Consider the following 20,889-nt stretch of genomic DNA (forward strand, 5'->3'; position numbering starts at 1 on the left):
TTGTTCTTCACGCTGGCTTTCTCTGCTGTACCTCTAATTCTTTATGTTCCTCCTGTTAGAAACTTTAACTTCTTTGTACAGGCCATGGAAGATCGAATGAGGGAATTAAGAATATATATCAATAGGATGTATCCACGGGCACGTGTTGTTTGGTCTAGGATCTTGAATTGTGTGTTTTTCATCAGCAATAGGAGGTAGATCATTTTGATTCTTCTCAAGCAGAGTCGTAGCTAGTTTAAATAATTGTTTTTGTTCCGATTTTTGTTTTGTTTTCACGGTTCATTAGTTTTATTTCTTTCGTTGTCTTGTGACTAGGATTGTTATAATTGTGTGAGTTGTTTCTTCTACTAGTGCTGTGGTCGCAGAATCATGTTGTAAAATTGCTGTGAATGTGAGTTACTTCAAGGCAATATGAGGATTAATCATAGCGCTCTCTCTCTCTCTCTCTCTCTCTCTCTCTCTGTTGCTTGCACACCGATCTAAATACCAGATTGAGCTTAAAAAGAATGAAGAAAGAAAGAATTAAACTGTCAGACATGCACAAACAGTAGGAACGAGCTTGAAGAAAAAGTTGCTTTTGATGTTTCTCTTATCTGGATTAGGTTTGCAGGGTGGGGCGGTTTATCATTGTTGGTTTCTATCCAGTCTGATCAATATGGTTCTCCTTCTACGTCACCAGCTGACAGTCTCGCTCTTTTTTGTAAATAGAGGCAGAATAGAAAAAGTCACAGAAAAATAACCTATTTAACACTACCGATGTTTTGTATCTGTTACCTTAATCTTAAAATGGATTTAAGTTTCGTCATTCAAGGTTTTGCTTTGGATGGTTGTAAAAGAAACTGTATATTCTATTCAGTTATTCTTATTTTCTACAGCTGATTTGAATCTGATATACATATATACATACGTGTATATATATACATAGTATCATCAAAACTAACTGTGCCTCAATCTATATCAGCATTTATTACAATGACTTGATTTGTCTCCTGTCTCATCCTATTGATATGATAATTTCGGTTCTCTTTTGATCAACTTCGTTCCTGGAAACCATGTTTGCAGAATAATTTGCATACGCCAGTAAATAGAAATGGCTACTTGAGAGAGAATGCAATTGACAACTTCTTTCACTACAATCTCCAGATAATAACTCCATAGAAATGGAGATGTAAAAATACACCAATTTTATTGATGAGTATTGAACTGGATTCAATTATTGAGTGTTTAATTACAGCTTCTTTTGTCAACAACAAATGAATCAAGGAGATGAGAGTAAAAACAATGGTGATATAAAAAATAAAACAATGGGCTATAGTGACACTAAAAGTGAAAAATAAAATAAAATAAAATTAATCTCTTACTTGATTTTCAACCATTAATTGGATAGCCTGCAAGGCTTGAGGAACCAAAATACATCCAACGTTCTTGCTTCTCTTGCATCCACAATGCACACACTCTGGCCTTTTTCTGCTGATTCTTCTCTTGCTACCTCCTTATTTTGCTCCATTTCTTGAAGTACTTCCCCACTCCCCTGTGCGCCCATTAAAAATAAATCCATAAGGAAAGTTGGTAATTGTTAGCAAAACCACTAGCACAGAAGCCGTTCTGCAATCATGCTCTGGCCCAGTGCAAACAATGCAAGCATCCTTTATACTTCATTAGAGCATCGAGTAAACATGCAAACATAGCAGTGAGAAGAAGTATTGCTCATGGATTGGGAAAGGGAGTCACTAAACAAGTGTGCCCATTGGTTCTGCAAACGAATGTCAACTGAGGAGAACAAAATTGGTTGAAAATGATTTTCCTACATCCATAAACAAAGCTAATGTTAACAAGACTGACTAGCCTGATTATGTCACAATCTACATAATTGAATTCAAATTTAAGCTCCAACCTAGATTAACATGTAGTAATTGCTTGGCAAAAGTATGTTCTATTTGAGGATTAGTTCGCTGTTGACACGAGAATACAATGCAACTAAACAGTAGTTCTGTTCTTCGTGTTATTCACATTGTGATCTTTGTTTCCTCCAAGTTTCTTCAATTCAAGGACTATGGTGCAAAGAGAGAAGCATGCAACTAGTTACATACCATCAGCCTGGATTTGGCAGCCTTAGATGCAGTGGTTTTGTTCCATCCACGAGTGGCAGAAAAGCATTGAGGGGAGGGAGGATTTGTTCGAATTTGCCGCAGGGTCTCATCCCTTTTACACCATACATTATCCAAATCCAGAGAAATTGGAACATTCTCTGCCTCATCAGCTCTTCTGCACAGATGGTTATCAAAATTTAGTCACTCATGATCATAATAGCAAAGTATAGAATGGTAACAATCTCCTAATCATATTACAACCACTGGATCGCCATCTTTTCTTTTCATGAGTCCAGTGGTTCCCAACTTCCATCATTTGATAAGTTGATTTTCAGCCTAAAAGTTCTTAAAATAACTACTTCATCCATGTGGCATACTCCTGTGATTAGTCAAGTGAATACAAAGTCAATGCAGAACAAATAAGAACACAAAACTACCAACAATAAAGTAAATATCATGCGTTGGGCCAAATATTCCATTTTTAATATATTTCTCAATGTTATGAATTCAGCAACCAATTAGTTTCAACACTTAGATGGTTATGCTCCCTCAATTAGTTGTCATCAACCAAAAGGGTAAACAAAGGGCTTCTATGCTCGATATCAAGCCCATTAGGTCATTCATAATACCAAACTAACCACCATGATTAAGATCATTCCACTCGTTGTAAAGCACACACACGGACTCATTGATACATTCATACATGCAGGCATAGAGCGAGACTAACAAAGAACTGACACACGGAAACCACATGCCCAGATACACACAAGCACAGATACATGCATATATATACATAGATGCCCAAGTCTAGAAAGAGAGAGAATAGAGAGAACAACAAACTTACTTCTTCCTCCTCTGCTTCTCCTTAACACTGCTTTCCCCCTTTCCTATAGATTCCTCTTTCCTCAATTCAAGCAATGGCTTCCTCTCTTTATCCCTCCCATTCACCTCCCCCAAAACCTCACAAAAACTCTCTTTCATCTCCTTTTCCTCAACAACCACTTCGCTCTTCTCCACATTCAGCCCGTCCACTTCCTCTCTCTCCCTCATCCTTGTAGCCATTCTCTTTAATTCACTACAAAACTCCGTAACCTGATTCAGTATGTCCCGCCCTGCAAACAAGTTCCTTGCTGAGAGAGTGCTTTTCAGCCTTGGCACCTCATTGTTCTGCAACATGTCATTGGTCATTTTCTTCTTTTCTATGCTGGATTTGATTGCTGCTTTCGTGGACTTGGCTTGATGAATCGGAGGAGTTGACATATTCGGGTTCTGATTTTCGCTATCTTCATTGAATTTGTGATTGCTATTCGAAGAATTTGAAGATTGAGTAAGCCCTCTTCTCTTCAATTTTGCAACTCTAAATAAAAGAAAAATAAGATAAAAGTATTCATTTAGATGATTATATGGAAACTAGCATTCAATTGGAATGTTATAAAGATAGAGTTTTTGCGAGTACCGTCTATTCTGATCATGGAGTGGAAGAGATTCAGAAAGATTAGCTGAGCTGGTGAGCTTCACCAAAATCAAAAGGAAGAAACAGAAAAGAAAGAAGAAATCAGACAGCAGTACAAGATTGAACTTCAGTTTGGTTACTCAGGATTAGGAAAAGGAAAAAAAAAACGAAGTGAAATCTTTTGTTCTTTATTGAGATGGTTTCCAAAGAAGCTTTCGAACTCTTCAATCAACCTCACAAGCTAAGTGAAGGTCAATCCTTCTTTATCAGGACCCCACATAAAGAATCATCCAAGATCAAGATTTTAATCTTCTACTTTCTTTTCCTACATTTTCTACGACCAACCAGTATTTAAGAATCCAATAAAGGGGGAACAGACTAATGAACCTTAGAAGGAGTTGACTTGAGAAAATCTTCAGCTGTCTTCGGATGCTTGCAATCTGTAACATCAAAGATGAAATGATAAACATTTCTGTTCTGAGCTAAAACCACCAGGCATGTTTCTGAAATGTTGTGACACTACCATAAACACGAAGAGAGCTTGTAGCCTTTTGCTGTAATTTTGTGTTAAAAGTGCAAAACTTTTGAAACAAATCTTGTTCATTTAGCTATATTCGGGAAAATTTGAGGAGAAAATGGTTACATGGTGAGAAGGAAGGAAGGAGAGAGCTTACTGGGTCTGCAAAACCAGGCCTCGACGTCCACAGAGTTTTCGGGAGCCAAGAAATCGACCCATTTGGGTGCGTTTATGAGTTCGTACAGCTCGTCCTCTACAAATATGGACTCCGTTCTCTTCCAATCAATTTTCGCTGGTTCCATTACCCAAACACAGAGAGAGAGAGAGAGAGTTTGGGGTTTGGGAGAATGTGGGGAACGTAACGGTCAGTAGAACGAGGGAGAGAGCGAACGTTAAAATGGAGTTTCGGTTTCACTATCACTGGAATTTCTGACCGTTGGGAGTGTTTTTTTTGTAATTATATTAAGGGGAAGTGGAACTGTTATCAACAACATTCCCTCTTGTCTGCCTGTATAGTACAAGGCACCCAGCGGCCTCCTTTTTCCCCTGGGTGTGTTTGGTAAGCAAGACTACTGCTGCATTACTATTTTATAAACAATTTATTATTATTTATAATCTATTCATTACTTTTAATTAATATTTATTATTTTCTTACTACCATTCCATCCAACCGTAAATCTACTCATAAATGTGCTTGGCAGCACCCGCTGTCCACCTTCATATGTATATTCACCTATTTATCCACAAACAATTAATACTTCTTCTGCAAGTCACGAGTCCTCGAAAAAAAAAATAACCTCACCAGGGAGGGAGTAAAAAACGCCTCGAGAGAGAGAGAGAGTAGCAACAGAAGAAAAATGAAAGAGTTTGGATTTGGAAATGGCAACCCGACCCAACCCGACCAAGCGTTTCATATTTGAAAAATTACCCATTTGGTTCCAAATTATATGAGGTAAATTAATCAAAGTTATGTAAATTTCAAATCAATTGGTTCATAGGAATTGAAAAAAAAAAAAAAAAAATCCATACAGTAGTCTATACGCATAATCGCATCCAGTAGCCGGTAATCAGTCATGCACAACGCATCTGCCTGACCCAATCATGATCATCTATTGTTGAAATTGGCACGCACAATCTCATGCAACTAAGCTCACAAGCAAAGAAGATGGGACCAAATGTCAAGTCCCAACAACTAAATTTGAGATTAGTAATAATTCAAATAGCAATCCTCCACTACTTAAAAATTATTGTTACAAAATCTAAAATTATCCAAGTTTCTCCGCTGAAAGAACCCTTGTATGAAGTAAGCGGAAGCTACTATATTCCTTAACAAGCCCATGTAGTATACACTCCCCCCACCTCCGCCCCCCACAAACTTGGAAAAAAAAAAACAAAAAAACTAGTAACAATGGGAAAAAAGAATAAATATATATATATATATGAAATTGATGGAGCAGAGAACAACACTCAGTTCTTTCATCCATTTTGTCGGTTGATGCCTTTAACGCCTTGATTCATCTCCAAATACCTCTGTGTTGCAAATTGGGCATATCTGTCAAATACACGGTAGATAAAGATCAGCCAAGGGCATGAGTATTGCAAATCTAGAAATCTGAAAAACAATCAGCTTTTATGAAATCATTTATACCCACCTTGTTAATGCTAAGCCATTTGCTGATGCATTCACTATGGTAAACATGCTTGCACGGCAGTTTTATTTGCCGGTCACCTCTTTTGTACCTCATCTGGCATATAACACATCTGCACCCAAGCAATGCCATTATGAGCAGTTGAACGGCTATAAATCCAATATTACAAAGTGGGGAAAAAGCCAATTGAAAAAGAAAATAGTGCATCCAGTAACTACATTCTGAAGTTGCAGAAAAACCTCTAATAACTACAAAAAGTAGAAAATGGATGAACTGAAACCAATACCACCACATGGGAGGAGCTTAAGGACAATATTAAGGTCAAAGTTTCTTTGGAAATCAGACTTAGCTTCTTGCAATAAATAGATGGCATCACCTGATCCTTGCCTCTTTTAGAAAGAAGGTAATCCCTACTCACTATTTTAATCTCAAATCATATTCTAATGTAGTTACTTCTGAAATAGGTACTCATCATGATACCCCCCTATACTGAGTAGTGAGTGTATGTGGTATATGGGATCTCACATTGCTTGGGAGGGAAAAAGGTCTTGTTCTTTATGATAGTTCCAATGGGGTTCCAATTGTACCATTGACTAGTCATTTTAGAGTATAGGTTTAGATGTGGCTTGGGCTTCCCTTGGGGTGTTACACTATCCTCCACAATACACTTTTGACGCAATTTCACAAATATGTGCATCCCAACACTTTGTTGCAAATTTACCATTAAAAACAGCCTGAGTAAAAATCCATTTGTTTGGCCATGTAATTCCAACAATTTTTACATAAAATTGTTTTCATCAATGATTCTCTACCATAAGAAGCTTAGTCGCCGGACACTTAGTTACTGTTGTTTCTGGAAAATCAAAACCATGAGATGCAAGTTTAATATTAAAATCATGAACAGGGGGACAACTATGAGATGCAGCTGATGACACCGGCACCAATATAGCCCCCTAATCAAACAAATTTGCTGATGCTGAACCCATGGATGCATGGCATGGTATAAGAATGAGTTACTGTACTTCACATGTTAAACCAGTCAAATTCCGAGTAAAAAAAATAAAAAATCCACACCATGTTAGCATCGTTGCACCAGATACCAGACTGGTCAAGCAGAACGTCAAGTTCTATGATGTGGTTAATATCAAGTCTAAAAATAATTTGCTGTCCATGGACTATTACAAAAATTTCTCAAACAATTGCTTCCAACATAATTTTTCTTTTTGGCAAGAAAAGAAGCCTTATTTTGGATTAAGAAAAAAAAATCTGTTTGCTAACAATGTAAACTCACATATAAAATAGAGGCATATGACAGAAATGTTTATCTATTACACGACTTCCTGGAACTTCTGGTAAGAAACATTCAAATGCAGATAATATTTTTGTTGCCCAGAGAGGGAGAAAACAAATATTCACTTAAAATATGAAGACAACTAAAAGAAATGGAAGATGGGTCACACTTGCAAGTTTATTGCTACAGGTGAACGAAAATTGCCATTATTAAACAAAGCATCTTTCGATCAGAATTACCTCTCTCTCGATTTCTTTGTTGAGAAGAAGTTTTTGAATTTGTACTTGGAAGTTGGAAGCAAACTAATAAGTTCATGAGAAAGACCTCGACTTTGAGTTCCAACCACATCACCTAAGTCAAGTAGCTCCTGCAGAACAGAGCACAATTAACGTGCTCCCATTATGATTTCCTAATAATTATCCTACTAAAGAAACATCAACATGCAAAGCACCAACCAAGTTTCAATTCTAATTACATGAACTCATTTTAAACTTATTCCAGGTTTTCAATCATAAATCATACATTTGTTAGGACATCTGCCAACCTTTAAAAAGCCTGCCAACCAATGCTCCTAAGTCTTGAAACCAACCCATTTGGATTGAACAGGTAGATCTTTATCATATATATCAGCTTTTTGTATAATGATGGGTAATTGTTTATGATGCATCCCACATGCGGGGTTTGAGCTACAAAATGATAGCTCAAGAAAGTTATAATGAGGACAACTGAAGAAGCTGATTGAATATCTTATACACAGGCTCAAGGGAACGAAAAACAATTAATTCATTTCTTGGATATTGCAAAATCAGTTTTCTAGCCCCCAATGTGCTTTGTTGATATTAGTCAAGTGTGACTGCTATGTAAATATCAATATTCCTAGTCGCTTTTCATCTCCTTGATAGCTGGAAGTTCTCCATTCAATACTATCTTGATTATCACTCTTTCGTCCCTTCATTGGCTTGTGTAAAAGGAGATAGACAAGATTTTTTGTGGTACACCCAAATTAGTTTAATGCTGAAGCTTTCACTTGTTTGGTGTCTGTGTGTGTGTGTATAGGTAGTTGGCTGTGGGCAGGGGAGTGCTGAGGAATAATCCCACATTGACTGTGGACAAGGTCTTGGGCATGTTTATAAGCAATGAGCAATCCTCTCTTATACAACCGGTTTTATGAGATGAGTTAGGCCCATGAATTTCATTATGGTATCAGAGCCTGCCACAGAACGAATGTGGGCTTACACTACTTACCCCGTGACAAGGATCAGAAAAAATACTGGCCTGCACGTGGGGGAGGGTGTTGAGGAATAATCCCACATTGACTGTGGACAAGGTCTTGGGCATATTTATAAGCAATGAGCAATCCTCTCTTATACAACCGGTTTTATGAGATGAGTTAGGCCCATGAATTTCATTAGGGAGAAATTTTAGTTCTTTGCTACCCGTCCCCCAAAAAAGAGGTTACTTTACTTGCTCAAAAAAGAAAATATGCAAAACTGCCACATTATAACTATAATGAGAGGACAATTTATAGCAACCTCGTAAGTCATGTTATCAGGATCAACGTTGTCTTGCCATGTGACCTGCAACAATATACATGGAAGATAAAATGTTTACTTAGCTTTTGGCATCAGGACTGTGAAGATTCTACCCCTAAAGTGGCAGTTGCGATTGAAAAGAAATAAGTACATAAGAATCCAATATAAACAACAGAAATTTATAGAAATGTGATTATTAGTGCGATAATTCCAATGACAAAGAAATTTATATATTATTACTTATCCAAAAAAAAAAAAAAAAAATCCAATGACAAAGATAGGAAGGAAGAGAAGTTGCTGAGAAACTTGGGATGCATGAATGGTGATGCTGCAAGTAGAGAGGGAGTTAGTTAGCGATATTAGCTTGTATTTGCTTTGAGAGCCTTAAGAAGGGTATTTGGATGATCCAGAACCCCGACCACTAAAGGCTCATTGCTCCTTATGGGCTACACTACTGCACTCCCCATCAACGTTAATTCCATCTACTTTTAGACCCAAAACCCAACTATTTCTAATAAACCTACTACATCCCGGACTTCCAGACGGGGAAGCAGGGAATTTGAGCCAGTTTTGGCAGCAACTCCATGCATAAAGACATAATGATTTCAATTTCTTTTTTGGATTGCCTAATGCACAATATATTTTTAGTATTCTGCATGTGTGACTCTGTACATATGCACGGCGATGTGTGAAACTTCTCAAACCCAGATGTAATACGTTAGCATAAACTGGCACCAGTGAGAAGCAATCATAAAAAAATAAAATAAAATAAAATAAAGGAAAAAAGGCAGAATCAGCAAGCAAGGTTCCAACCTGAGAGCTATTGTTATTATGATGAGTTGGACTGCCTGTAAAAATAAAGATTAATTGAGTATTAGATTACGAAAGTAACTATCATAATTTATGATCAATGCTTATAAAATTGAACACAATAGCTACTCTTAAATGAATAAAGACGAGCTTCTCCTGAACTAACATTCTTCAGGAATAGAATGCACACCCATGACTGCATCTCCTTCAGACTGTGAGTCTGTAGATGCATGCTCTTGATTCATTGTCGAAGGGTATTCCCAGTCACCCCTGCTGACCTCCATTCTTGGTAAGTGATCGCTTGCCTCATAATGACCATAATAGGTACTCCCCGGAGCAGAAAATCCAAATTTGTAAGAATTCATATTCATTGACCAGTATGCACTTTCCTGAACAGACAGAATATAAGAAAATAACATTTCATAATATCGCAGAAATTTAATTCAAGGAGGAAAACACTTACGTTATACTATTCATAATCAAATTTACATTTACACTGAAGTTCGTTCTATCAGATAGCGTTCTTCCAACACATTTAGAAAAGAACCGCAAATCAAACTTTTCAGAAAACAAATAAATAGAAATGGAGCCAAGTGGTTGATTTAAGATAAGCGACCTACAATAGCACGTTGTACCATATGACCATCATCTTCCATTAATTTCAGTGACGCCCTTACTGCATCAACTTTCGTGGGCGTGTGCAAAGAAAAACTCTTTTTTCATTTTCTTTCTCTAAACAATCGTATACTGCCATCCTCACCTATTAATCCTGAATTAAACAATTTATTTCTCAACGTAAAGAACAATAAATGCATCAGCATAACAACCTACGCCCTCCTTCTATTCAAGAGCAGATTGGGATAGCCGCCACACAGCTAATCACTACCAAACGCATGAACAACCTAATGGGCATAATTGTCGAGACTGGAAAATAAAAATAAAAAACGAAAAAAATACCTGATCATGCGTCGGTAAGGTATGACCATAATTGATCGGTACATGTGTGAGGCCTTCAAAGAAGTTCATAAAACTTTCCGTAACCGTGTAAGGAAAACCAGTGTTTATGTAATGAACCTCCATTTGCCCATTCCCATTCATATTTAACCACTATACAGACTCCAATTCACAAATCAAGCTGCAAAATACCATAAAATACAAACATGTCAACTGTATACTTAGTCACATAAAGCACACAAAAATAAATAATAATAATAATAAGGAAACAAATTAAATCATGGAATTTAAAAGCACAAAGAAAATCTATCCTATATGATTAGGCTCTCGGATTTGAAGATGTATAATAAATAGGTATAACTATTAGCGGATCTATCTAATTCTTGAGGTTCCACATGGCAATTTGCAGAAATGCAGCATCATTAACAGATTTCTTCAGTTCCCTACAATAAATTAACATAAAATAAAAAATAAAATAAAAAGCTTTTTATCCTTAAATCTCCTATTGGTCTCTGAGAAAATGCAGGAGAGGAAAGGGAAAGAGAACCAACACAAAATACAGCACAAAATTCATAATTTTCCGTTCAGTTTTCACCGCAACCAAACAGCAGGTAACAGAAACATTTCGAAAACGGCTTCCTCCACCAAAACTTCTCAGCAAAGTTGCCATGGGAGAATTTTATCATTCATTTACAAAAAAAATAATATATATATATATATATATAATATAAACTCCGGATGTTTTTTGAGTTTCTTTCTCGCATTTCCTCCAGTTTTCTCAGCAAGCATTCTCTTTGAGAATAAATGCTAGAATCGCAGAAAAGAAATAACAAATGAACACAAGTTGGAAATTCAGGGAACTCTTCTGCAATTAGAACCATCAAATGTCAGCTATGAAAATTACAAACAAGAAATGAAACACATTCGCAGAGACAAAAGAGAGCGAGAGAGAGAGAGAGAGAGAGAGCGGACATTTCTTAGTAATGGAGCTTAGAAAACAGACAATGGAGAGGTCTCCCCGTGGCCCGTCCCCTGTGAATAAGAGAGAGAGAGGGAGTGTGTGTGCGTGTAATGTGTGAGAATGAAAGGAAATGGCCCAAATGGGTTTTCCAGTTTCTCCCTGATTCTCTCTCTCATCCCATTTTTTCTCTCTCCTCCTGCAGCTTCTAAGTTATAATATAAGGAAAGGCCACATTTACCAGCTTTTACCAAAACGGCTACGTTTGGTAACCAACAAACTTTTAATCATTTGTGAATGACTATTGCTACATCTAAAAAAAAAAAAATTATATAAAAATAATTTCATAAACTGTCATAGTTTCATCTGAGTCGTTAAATTTATTTTATATTAAAAATAATTTTATAATCTAACGAACCACATCAAATCATATCAATTTGTGAGATTAATTTTATGTAATCAATTTTATGATTAGAGTATATAAATAAATTAATGGAGAATATAAATATTTCAGATGAAAAATATTGATAATATAGAGTTAGGTCTCTTAAATAAAAAATAATTAGAATAGAGGGAGGGGGAGATCTCTGGCAGTGGCAGCCGCATTTACAATAAATTTGTCTCTACACAATAGTCCCTCACGAACAGCTGTATAAGCTTCAAGATTCAAATTGATCACCTAAAACATCCAAAAAAGAGTACAACCATTACACTTACTACAGCTTTAAAGTAAAACAACAAGATAAGGTTAATTAATTAAATGAAAAAAGCTTGACATGATATTTTGGATTGTTTCAAAATTCCAACTTCTTATGTAATTCACATTCTATATTATCTATATCTCTCAATTACTATATATATATATATATGTGTGTGTGTATATTAATTTCTATATTCATGATATTTCAAAACCTTGGATCCTAGATGTTGTGTTGTTGGGGGGGAAATAATGGCATGAGGACTGTATTAATTGCTGCCTTCACATTTCTTGAGCATGCCATCCGAAAGTGCATATATATATATATAATCAATTATAGTTGAAGATGGATAACCAGAACCAACTGACTTTTTATGATTGCAGTTGAGCTTAGTTGAGAAGTGACTTAGTCAATGCAAAGGTCTTTCTTTCTTTTAGGGTCCAAGTTAGGTAATCCTCAATTGGGTGAAGCAATTTGCTTTTATAGAGTGGTTGGACATGACTTGCATGCACCTATGTTTTGAAACCCCATGGAAACTTGTGGCCTTCCAACACTTCTTTACCAACTTGAATATTGATAATGGATCCCACGAGAATATCGTGACATTGTACTTCATGTTGATCACGATCCAATTCTTTCTTTCTTTCTTCTTCTTCTTCTTCTTTTCTGTTTACTTTTTTCCTTCATACATAAATACATACATATTTGTGTGTGTGTGTGTGTGTTGAGCACAAATAGACCTGAATCGATGAAAAATACGAAGCAAATAAAAATAAAATAAAGTTATCATGTCACTCTTAAGTCATAGAATTCAGGAATAAAGATGAATTACCCGTGATAAAGCTCTGGATGAATGCTAAGGTCATGAGTTACATGGGACCAAAGTAGACCTTGTCTGCAAGCAAGGAATTCATCTTTCCAACCTAATTATGTTCCATGTACACATGTATTATTCAGTAGAGAGAGAGAGAGAGATGATGTGGAACTTTAAAAAGCTGGTCAAAAATTAACGAAAAGAAAGGAATAGGCATCTCGTGGATGCAAGGTAGTGTGTCGTTGGAGCAGCAATTATTCCAAAGAGAGATTTCATGTTCTGAGTCAACTTCATAAAGTGGGATTAGTGAAATGATACTGATCTTGAGATGGTTGGGGGGATCCAGCTATACCGTCTGATCAGTAAACCTCATCTTCTGATGGTATGACACATAGGATTTGCCTAGTCGTGTTCGTGCAGCAATCTAATAAAAATATGCCATTCGAGACAAGATCCAAGAAGAAGACATGAGGGTCCATTAATATTTGAACATAGTAAAGCTAATAGAAGGGGAATAAAATAAGATTGATTCCACTTTACGAGCTATCTCAACCTAATTAATTAAGGTTGGCTTCTTTTTCCCATGGTTTCCTAAGAGACCAAACAGAGAACAAGACTTTAGTTGGACAACTTGAAATACAGGTTATTGAAAATCAGTTACGGTGGATGGGATGGGATGGGATGCGATGCACCACTAATTCACACTTCAGCACCAACCCAACAGCAAATGCAGTTTATTTTTCGACTGTAGCAGCCTTCCAGACCATGGATTCGGCCCTCTTCCAGCATGAAGTATGAACACATTAAGGACCTCTCAAGCCATCGCTACTATAAAAATAAACCACGGCATTCCACAGCAGCAGTAATCAACGTTGATCCACCAAACCAGCAAGTTTGCTCATGATTTCCGTCCTAAATACAAGAAATCGTACAGGCACTACGTATGACATCCAAGTCACCCCAAGATCCAACGCCAGGGAAGAGCAAGAACAAGCACTTCCAAAGAGCACATACCAAGAGCTCCCAAATCTCCGAAGATTCAATGGATATTGAATAGATCAACATATTGCACGACAAATTTCACCATTGTTCGGGGCAGAAGAGGGGCATTGATAGCCACCCCGATAAATCAATAAATATATAAAATTATCTTTAAATCATAGAACTGAAACTCCAACAAGTAACAGGGGCATTGATAACCACCCCGATAAATCAGGTTATGTAGGATCAAAATCCATCCAAAACTAAAATTGGGTTTGGGATTCATTGACTCCCTCTAAATCTGAATTATTTGAACAAAACTTTGCCGGAATAAGTTCTTGGAACTCAAAAAGATTTTCATCACCATCTAAAGCTAAACAGAACAGGCAGGTAAGTATACCCTTGATTAAGCACCACCAGATCCGTATTTCTTCCCGAACATAATCAGCTGTAACTTGTCATAACCAGCAAGGACACCCGCACCAGCAACAGCGCGGAGGATGTTTGCACCAGCACCCTTGAAGAGAGACTTGGCACCCTCATTCTTCAGGATCTGAGAAAACGCATCCAGTGAGCTCTTGTACTTGACAGCTTCACCAGAGGTCATCATCATTCTTCTACGAACAGTGTCAATAGGATAGGATGCAAGACCAGCACCATTGGTTATGAGCCAACCGAGGGCAAAGCTAGCAAAGAAGCTATCCTGTAATCACCGAAAAAGGAGAGCAATATGTCATGAAAAAAAGGGAAAAAAAAAAAACTCCAGAGCCTTACCATTCCAGTAGTTCAGAGTCAAGTGAGGTCCAACACTTGAAAAAAAACATTGTTCATGGACTGTCCTTCCAAAAGAAAACAAAGAAATATCTTCCTTCACACTCAAAACTTATCTGGATTTTTCGCAGCAAGAGGCTCAGAAACTTTCAATGACACCCATAAAGTTCATGCAACATTGTAGTAATACTAACACAACTTCCTTTATCAGATAACAAGCACGTAGAAAAAAGCATCAATACATGGCCCACACAAATAACAATTAAATCCCAATGCCGTGATGTTAAAGAACAAAGAAATATGCCAACCTGCAAACCTTCGGTAAGGACAACAGGCTTCAGTGAATCATACATTCCGAAGTAAAGACCGCGGTACACGATGATACCAACACAAGAAATGTTGAATCCACGGTAGAGACCAGCAAGACCATCAGATTTCAATGTCTTTCTGTAGACATCAACCAGCCCATTAAATTGCCTTTCTCCTCCCTTTTTCGCTGCCTTTGCATCATTGGCCAGACGGGTTCGAGCATAGTCTAGGGAGTAAACAAAGAGAAGGGATGAAGCACCAGCAGCACCACCTGATCCCAAGTTACCGGCAAACCATTTCCAGTAACCATCCTTGTCTTTCTTGAAGTTGAAAAGCCTCTTGAAGTAATCCTTGAATGCAAAGTTCAAGGCCTGGTGCCAGTTTCAAAGTGAAATCTAGCATTAGAAGCTTGATAAACAGAACTTTATCAGACTAAAAGTAAAAGAGAATAAAACCACTAACCTGAGTAGGGAAGTAACGGATGACATTAGCAGTGTTACCTCTCCATAACGATCCAAAACCCTCCTCTTTAATTGTTCGCTTGAAACATTCACCAATACCCTTGTATGGTTCAGCCAGCCTCCCAGTTTTGATCATCTCATCCTGGTTCTGGATCAGAAGTTTAACTCGCTCAATTGGAGCAGCAGCTGTTTTGGATACAGCAGCAGAGACTCCACCCATAAGGAAATCAATGAGAAAGTTTCCTTTCGGTTTCTCTGAAGCGGCTGGGACAAAAATTGGGGAAGCAACAGATAGATCAGTGGTAGCTCTACATGCTGGCATAGTGGGATACTGAAATGCTGCATTAGAGTAGTTCCCGAATGTGGCATGCCTTTGGTACAGAGCTGACCGATGGAAACCACCATTATAACCCCGAACATCTGTGGAAAGGTCAGCACGAAGATGGAGCTGGCCAGCAGCCTTCTGAAAAACTGTGGGCTGTTGAACCTGATCAACCATTTTTACTAAATCTGCAAGGATACACACTTCAATGTAAAAAACGGTTGATATTACTATAAATGAAATGTGACAATGAATAGCTAAGGGTAACTTTGAATAGTACTGGCGCACCATAAAATAAAAAATCAATAATAACAAAGAAACTGAAATCACCACCCATACAGAAGGCAATAAAACTCTACTTACGAATTCAATCAATATATAACAAGAAAAATATTTGCAAAAGAATGCCAGAATAAGAGAGCAGCAACCATGCACCACACAAACAAAAAATCTTACTTCCCTTTTCAGTTACACATACGGACAAAAAAGCCACCATATGCAATAAAAAAGATAGAAAGAAAAGCCAGAAAATGAATCTTCAATATATTGCCTTTCGAACAAAGGATGATTGAAAGCAAAAAGTGCATGATTTTCTTTTCAAAAAAGTACAGCTAAGATACGCAATAAAAAAGAACAAAAACAAAAATAAGAAAGTGAATCATCAATATAAAGATAGCATTATAGCCTATTGAACAAAGGAAGGTGAAAAAAGAAAAACTGAATGGAAAAGTAAAAATATTTACATTGCGGCAATATTAGATATGCAGTCTTGCTATCAATCAATTTATTTGGAAACTCCAAAACATTTAGCCATTCTTAGAAGACCACACTTGAATAATCGAGTCCAAAGACTATTTTGATGTAATTGTCCTGACTACAGCTTTTGGTTTTTATAAGTAATTGTCCTGATTACAGCTAAAACTATAGAAAGCAGTGCATGGTATGATAAGTAGTGTAATGAATTGATTAATCAATTTATTTGGAAACTCCAAAACATTTAGCCATTCTTAGAAGACCACACTTGAATAATCGAGTCCAAAGACTATTTTGATGTAATTGTCCTGACTACAGCTTTTGGTTTTTATAAGTAATTGTCCTGATTACAGCTAAAACTATAGAAAGCAGTGCATGGTATGATAAGTAGTGTAATGAATTGATTATACACAATCACATAGCGCAGTCCATTCCTTAGTTGGAAAGATATGTCCCCCCATGGAATAAGATTAAGCAGAACAGAATTGACTGGGTCATGCCATAACCATTTCACAATACACAGGTATAAACTTGAACACATCAATCCAATGAATATTAACTACAACCAAAATTGAAGTCAGTACACCTCTAAGATGTGTAACATGCCAGAATAACCCAAAAACGTAAATGATCAACTGATAAATTTCTGTTTCATCCAACAACAATTAACGCTTGCTTATAAGAGGCTAAAACCAGTAGTTATCTTCGGCATACATTTTCCGCATCCAATGTTCAAAAGATAAAAAGATTTGCAAAGATCAATGATAATCTAGAAAGTTTAGAAAAGAAATTTGGATGGACTCAACAAAATCCAAAGCATTTCCCTAGCAAACTGCATTTTCAGTCAACTACAAAAATAAAATTGTTCAAAACATATAGGCGGCGCATCAAACTGTTCACAGAAGAAGATACTACTTCAGCGAAATTATGAAGTCGAACAAAATATAGATAACACCGGATTATGCAAAGTAGACTAAAATCAGTACAGATCTGACCTATTGAGGTCGAGTACAATGATAATAAAATCAAAATGAATTGCGAGATATAAAAAAAATCAGACACTCGAACAAAACAAAGAAAACGAACAGATCTAAGAATCCAGAGGCGCATACAAGTATTTCATCGCAAAAATCCACAAAAAAAAAGAAAAAAAGAAATCAGATCTAACGCGCGGATTATTAAAAGGTTCTACCTTCGTAGTCCGGATGAAATCTGAGCCAGAAATGAAATTTTAAAAAAAATACACAAACAAACAGATCTACAATAAATAGTCAGGATACATCCGATGTGAAAGAAACGTACAAAAAATCATTCCTAGGTTTTTCTTATATACCTTTTAAGAGGAGTCTCCGCCTTTCGCCGTGCAGTGAAAGAGAGAGTGGGTATGCGAAAGGTTGGGAGAGAAGACCGACGAAATAGGAAGAGAGGGTTTGTGTTTTGTGTGGTGGAGAGAGCGAGGCTTTGGAAAGAGCGTAAAGGCAATGGTCACTTTTTATTGGCTCTTTGTGGGTGGGGGCCTGAATTGGTTGCGCGTGTCAGTTCAGTGTTCGTGGACGGCCGCCGTTATCGGCCCAGCTTCTTTTTGGACCCCTTCTTCGCCGTTATTGGGCAATGAAGGAAAATCCATGTCTGTATTAATGGGCTTCCCATGCTATTTCTCTCGTGCCGGATATAACGGGCCATGTCTCAAGAACAAGTACATGACCACCAATCCAATTTTTAATGGGCCTTGGTCTCGAGTGTAGGTAGCATTGGTTTGCGAACGTAAAGATCGCCTCCTGGATATCAAGTGTGTACATATATATATATATATATATATATATATATCAGAGCATTACCAGTACTGAAACTTATTCCCACATTGGATCATCTATATATTAGTCAAAATAATAATAAAATATTATAAATTTAATAATTTTTTTCCAATTTTTTTTGTTCTATTATTATTTTTTTAAAATTTAGAGCTATATGAAAATATTAATATTATATAATATGAGACTTGAATAAAGATGTGGATGGATCCTGAGTCCAGTAAATACATTCTAAATATTTTATACAATATTATTGAAAAAAACACCTGTTTATTACATTTTCATCTAAAAAAAAAACCTGAGACGAGCACAAGGTATAAGCATAAAAAAATAAAAAATAAAAAAAACACCTGCTCAATTGCAGCACAAGGTAGAACCGTAGAGCTACATTTTTTTTTTGGGTGGTTGGTAGAACTAGTACTTGCCAGCAAATGATTGGGACAAAAAGGCGCATGGGTCTTGGACCATTTTCTCGACCAAAATGCAATTAAGGGCTCGTTTGTTTTCAGAGATGAGATGAGATGAGTTGAGATTAAAGTTAAAAAATTAAATAAAATATTGTTAGAATATATTTTTTAATATTATTGTTGTTTTGGGATTTGAAAAAATTAAATTGTTTATTTTATTTTATGTGGAGATTTGAAAAAGTTGTAATGATGAGGTGAGATGAGATGGGATGAGATGAGATGTTTTTGAAAAACAAACAAGGCCTAAGTTGTGGGAAGAGAGAGAGCGTTCATACGAAAGAAATAATTGTTTAATAGATTTGGTTGAGTTATAGTAAAGATCAAATATAACTATAAGAGATGATTTACAGTAATTGAAAGTCATTTTGATTTACATTTGCATAATTTAATGTAGGTTATTTTTGTCTTCTATTGATTAAATTATTCATTTTATTTATATTTACATAATTCAATACCAAAGGTGTGGGCTTTGTGTCTCACCCATTTTTTCCATTGATCTGCACAGCCCTTGGGTATATGGGCAGGGCCTTTTAATTGGACCCTGTGTCCCCCACATCACACACATGATTCAACTTACCATTTTCAATGTCATGTCAAGATTTATCAGATGTGTAATATACGAAAATAAGTACCATTTAAAATATTGGTATTGGATTCATCATTTTTATTTTTAAAATTTGATAAAAGTATATATTTTTCATAAATTCAAAATCTCTTTATCCATAACTCCACATTGAATTAGCTATTGGATTCATCAAAATAATAATATGATATTATTTTATAAATAATAATATTTTTAATTTATTTTTTTTATATTTTACAATTATACTAATTATATGTTAATTAATAATTTAATTTAAAATTTAAATTATTATTTCTCAACTTAAATATCTTGTGACTCAAAATTGAGAAATAATAATTTAAGTAAATAAAATAATGATTATAGAGTGTAAATAGTGAGTCTTTAAATTTAAAGATAAAAATAAATATATTGTAATTAAAAACTTGACATTTAAGCATATTATGAATCTAATGCTAAAATTTTAAAGTTAAAATCATCAAATTTTAAAAATTGAGCTCATTTAATAAGTCGATTTTCTTAGACATGTATGTACGCTAGGATGTGTATTGTCGTTTTGTGAGGTTCGTTTTCTGTAATTCATTCCTACTGTAGACGATTTCAATCATCGTTATCTTGTACTTCAATTCCTTTTTTTTCTTCTAATTCCCAACCTTCTCACAATTTTGGATGGGGATTTAAAGGTCATTCATGAATTCGTCAGACGAAAAGGTTGTTTTCCATTTATTTATTTATTTATTTATACATATATCATGTAAAGAAGTTGAAGCCGACAAAGCCTTTTTCCAAACCAAATACTTCAGCTACAGTAGTCCCAGCTCCATTGTTTGTATTCTTTCCTAGTTTTCTGTATAATGGTGTCTTTCTCGAAAATCGAAACCCTAGCTGGCCCGGGCTTAATTTTTATGTGCATGCTTGCTGAGCAGCCACATACGGTACTGTATGATTTCCACGTAATTTAGTGTCGAGACAGAACGTGTTCACGAAGCTAGCTAGCTAGACAACCGGCCTAATTCGATCCTCTTATGCTAGCTCGATCGCAGCTAGCATGCATGCACCACCAATTCCTTCCTGGCAAATATAACGTTTCTCTTCCTCTTGCTGTCATTGGTTTCTCTTTCTTTGACGTAATTCATATATCACGTCAAAGAAAGAAATGAATGGAAATTTGGACTCTCAGCGAACTTCCCAAACGTCAAATTGCAGACAAAGGAATCTTATAAGTTTAGTATTCTCTGCTATCTCTTCATCCTAAGGGGTAAATTAAAAAGAAAGAGTAGATAAGGTATCGATCCATGCATTGATATCAGAGTGATGGCCCATAAATTGCCACAATTGACCATTCAATTTAAGACACGATGTTTTGTTTTTTAGCGTTTGTTATTTAAGTTTGGTTCATGATCAACAGCTGATCTCTACAGAGAATGTCCATTTCGCACTGGATTTGCGGGATTTGCCTGCTTGTGGCTTTAAAGTTAAAAGAAAATTAACAATATTCTGTACTATTTTGTTTAGGATTGTTCCCGTCCGAAAATTAGGATTAACAATATTCTGATCTAAAATTGGAATCGAGTTAGCTCGGGTGAAATCCGGGCCGGAACCCCTTTTTTTTTATTTTTTTTTTTTAAATTTTTATTTTTATAATGGAGTAGATCAAAGACAACTCAT

General features: G+C 36.1%; 3 protein-coding genes across 9 annotated transcripts; all 3 read right to left on the reverse strand.

Moving 5' to 3' along the window:
* Positions 1-1,173: 1,173 nt before the first annotated feature.
* LOC109001532 lies at positions 1,174-4,529 on the reverse strand. 2 transcript variants are annotated; one of them, XM_018978860.2, is made up of 6 exons: positions 4,218-4,523; positions 3,931-3,983; positions 3,547-3,602; positions 2,935-3,447; positions 2,091-2,265; positions 1,174-1,531 (listed from the first exon to the last, which is right to left on the reverse strand). In XM_018978860.2, the coding sequence occupies exons 1-6, from the start codon at positions 4,360-4,362 to the stop codon at positions 1,376-1,378; spliced, it is 1,098 nt and encodes a 365-aa protein (XP_018834405.1). In that variant the 5' UTR covers positions 4,363-4,523; the 3' UTR covers positions 1,174-1,375. The 2 variants fall into 2 exon arrangements, with proteins under 2 accessions (XP_018834405.1, XP_018834407.1); XM_018978862.2 differs by lacking the exon at positions 1,174-1,531 and adding an exon at positions 1,540-1,804 and having other exon boundaries at positions 4,218-4,529.
* A 672-nt stretch (positions 4,530-5,201) lies between these two features.
* Positions 5,202-11,450, reverse strand: LOC109001533 (E3 ubiquitin-protein ligase BIG BROTHER). Of its 5 annotated transcripts, none has more exons than XM_018978865.2 (8): positions 11,269-11,448; positions 10,300-10,477; positions 9,533-9,731; positions 9,346-9,380; positions 8,533-8,577; positions 7,240-7,367; positions 5,713-5,821; positions 5,239-5,612 (listed from the first exon to the last, which is right to left on the reverse strand). In XM_018978865.2, the coding sequence occupies exons 2-8, from the start codon at positions 10,438-10,440 to the stop codon at positions 5,562-5,564; spliced, it is 708 nt and encodes a 235-aa protein (XP_018834410.1). In that variant the 5' UTR covers positions 10,441-10,477; positions 11,269-11,448; the 3' UTR covers positions 5,239-5,561. The 5 variants fall into 5 exon arrangements, with proteins under 5 accessions (XP_018834411.1, XP_018834412.1, XP_035540906.1 ...); XM_018978864.2 differs by having other exon boundaries at positions 5,240-5,612; positions 9,509-9,731; XM_018978866.2 differs by lacking the exon at positions 8,533-8,577 and having other exon boundaries at positions 5,202-5,612; positions 9,509-9,731; positions 11,269-11,450.
* Positions 11,451-13,852: 2,402 nt separating this feature from the next.
* On the reverse strand, positions 13,853-17,851 carry LOC109001531 (ADP,ATP carrier protein 1, mitochondrial-like). 2 transcript variants are annotated; one of them, XM_018978858.2, is made up of 4 exons: positions 17,697-17,851; positions 15,290-15,798; positions 14,827-15,198; positions 13,853-14,450 (listed from the first exon to the last, which is right to left on the reverse strand). In XM_018978858.2, exons 2-4 carry the CDS (start codon positions 15,785-15,787, stop codon positions 14,154-14,156), a joined length of 1,167 nt encoding a protein of 388 aa, XP_018834403.1. In that variant the 5' UTR covers positions 15,788-15,798; positions 17,697-17,851; the 3' UTR covers positions 13,853-14,153. The 2 variants fall into 2 exon arrangements, with proteins under 2 accessions (XP_018834403.1, XP_018834404.1); XM_018978859.2 differs by having other exon boundaries at positions 15,290-15,813; positions 17,697-17,834.
* Between the last annotated feature and the right edge of the window lie 3,038 nt (positions 17,852-20,889).

This window comes from Juglans regia, chromosome 14 (assembly GCF_001411555.2).
Source record: "Juglans regia cultivar Chandler chromosome 14, Walnut 2.0, whole genome shotgun sequence".
NCBI lineage: Eukaryota > Viridiplantae > Streptophyta > Magnoliopsida > Fagales > Juglandaceae > Juglans > Juglans regia.

Bases quoted from the DNA above. Each gene is read 5' to 3' on its own strand.
- LOC109001532 (XM_018978860.2), bottom strand. From the start codon at position 4,362: ATGGAACCAGCGAAAATTGATTGGAAGAGAACGGAGTCCATATTTGTA. The intron at 3,448-3,546 runs GTACTCGCAAAA...TCTTTTATTTAG, and splicing joins CTCCATGATCAGAATAGACG to AGTTGCAAAATTGAAGAGAA. The intron at 2,266-2,934 runs GTAAGTTTGTTG...CCATCTGTGCAG, and splicing joins GAGAAGCAGAGGAGGAAGAA to AAGAGCTGATGAGGCAGAGA.
- LOC109001533 (XM_018978864.2), bottom strand. From the start codon at position 10,440: ATGAATGGGAATGGGCAAATGGAGGTTCATTACATAAACACTGGTTTT. The intron at 8,578-9,345 runs GTTGGAACCTTG...ATATTGTTGCAG, and splicing joins ATAATAACAATAGCTCTCAG to GTCACATGGCAAGACAACGT. The intron at 5,613-5,712 runs GTGGGTATAAAT...TGTATTTGACAG, and splicing joins AATGGCTTAGCATTAACAAG to ATATGCCCAATTTGCAACAC.
- LOC109001531 (XM_018978858.2), bottom strand. From the start codon at position 15,787: ATGGTTGATCAGGTTCAACAGCCCACAGTTTTTCAGAAGGCTGCTGGC. The intron at 15,199-15,289 runs GTTAGTGGTTTT...AACTGGCACCAG, and splicing joins TCCGTTACTTCCCTACTCAG to GCCTTGAACTTTGCATTCAA. The intron at 14,451-14,826 runs GTTGGCATATTT...CGGTGATTACAG, and splicing joins TCCTTACCGAAGGTTTGCAG to GATAGCTTCTTTGCTAGCTT.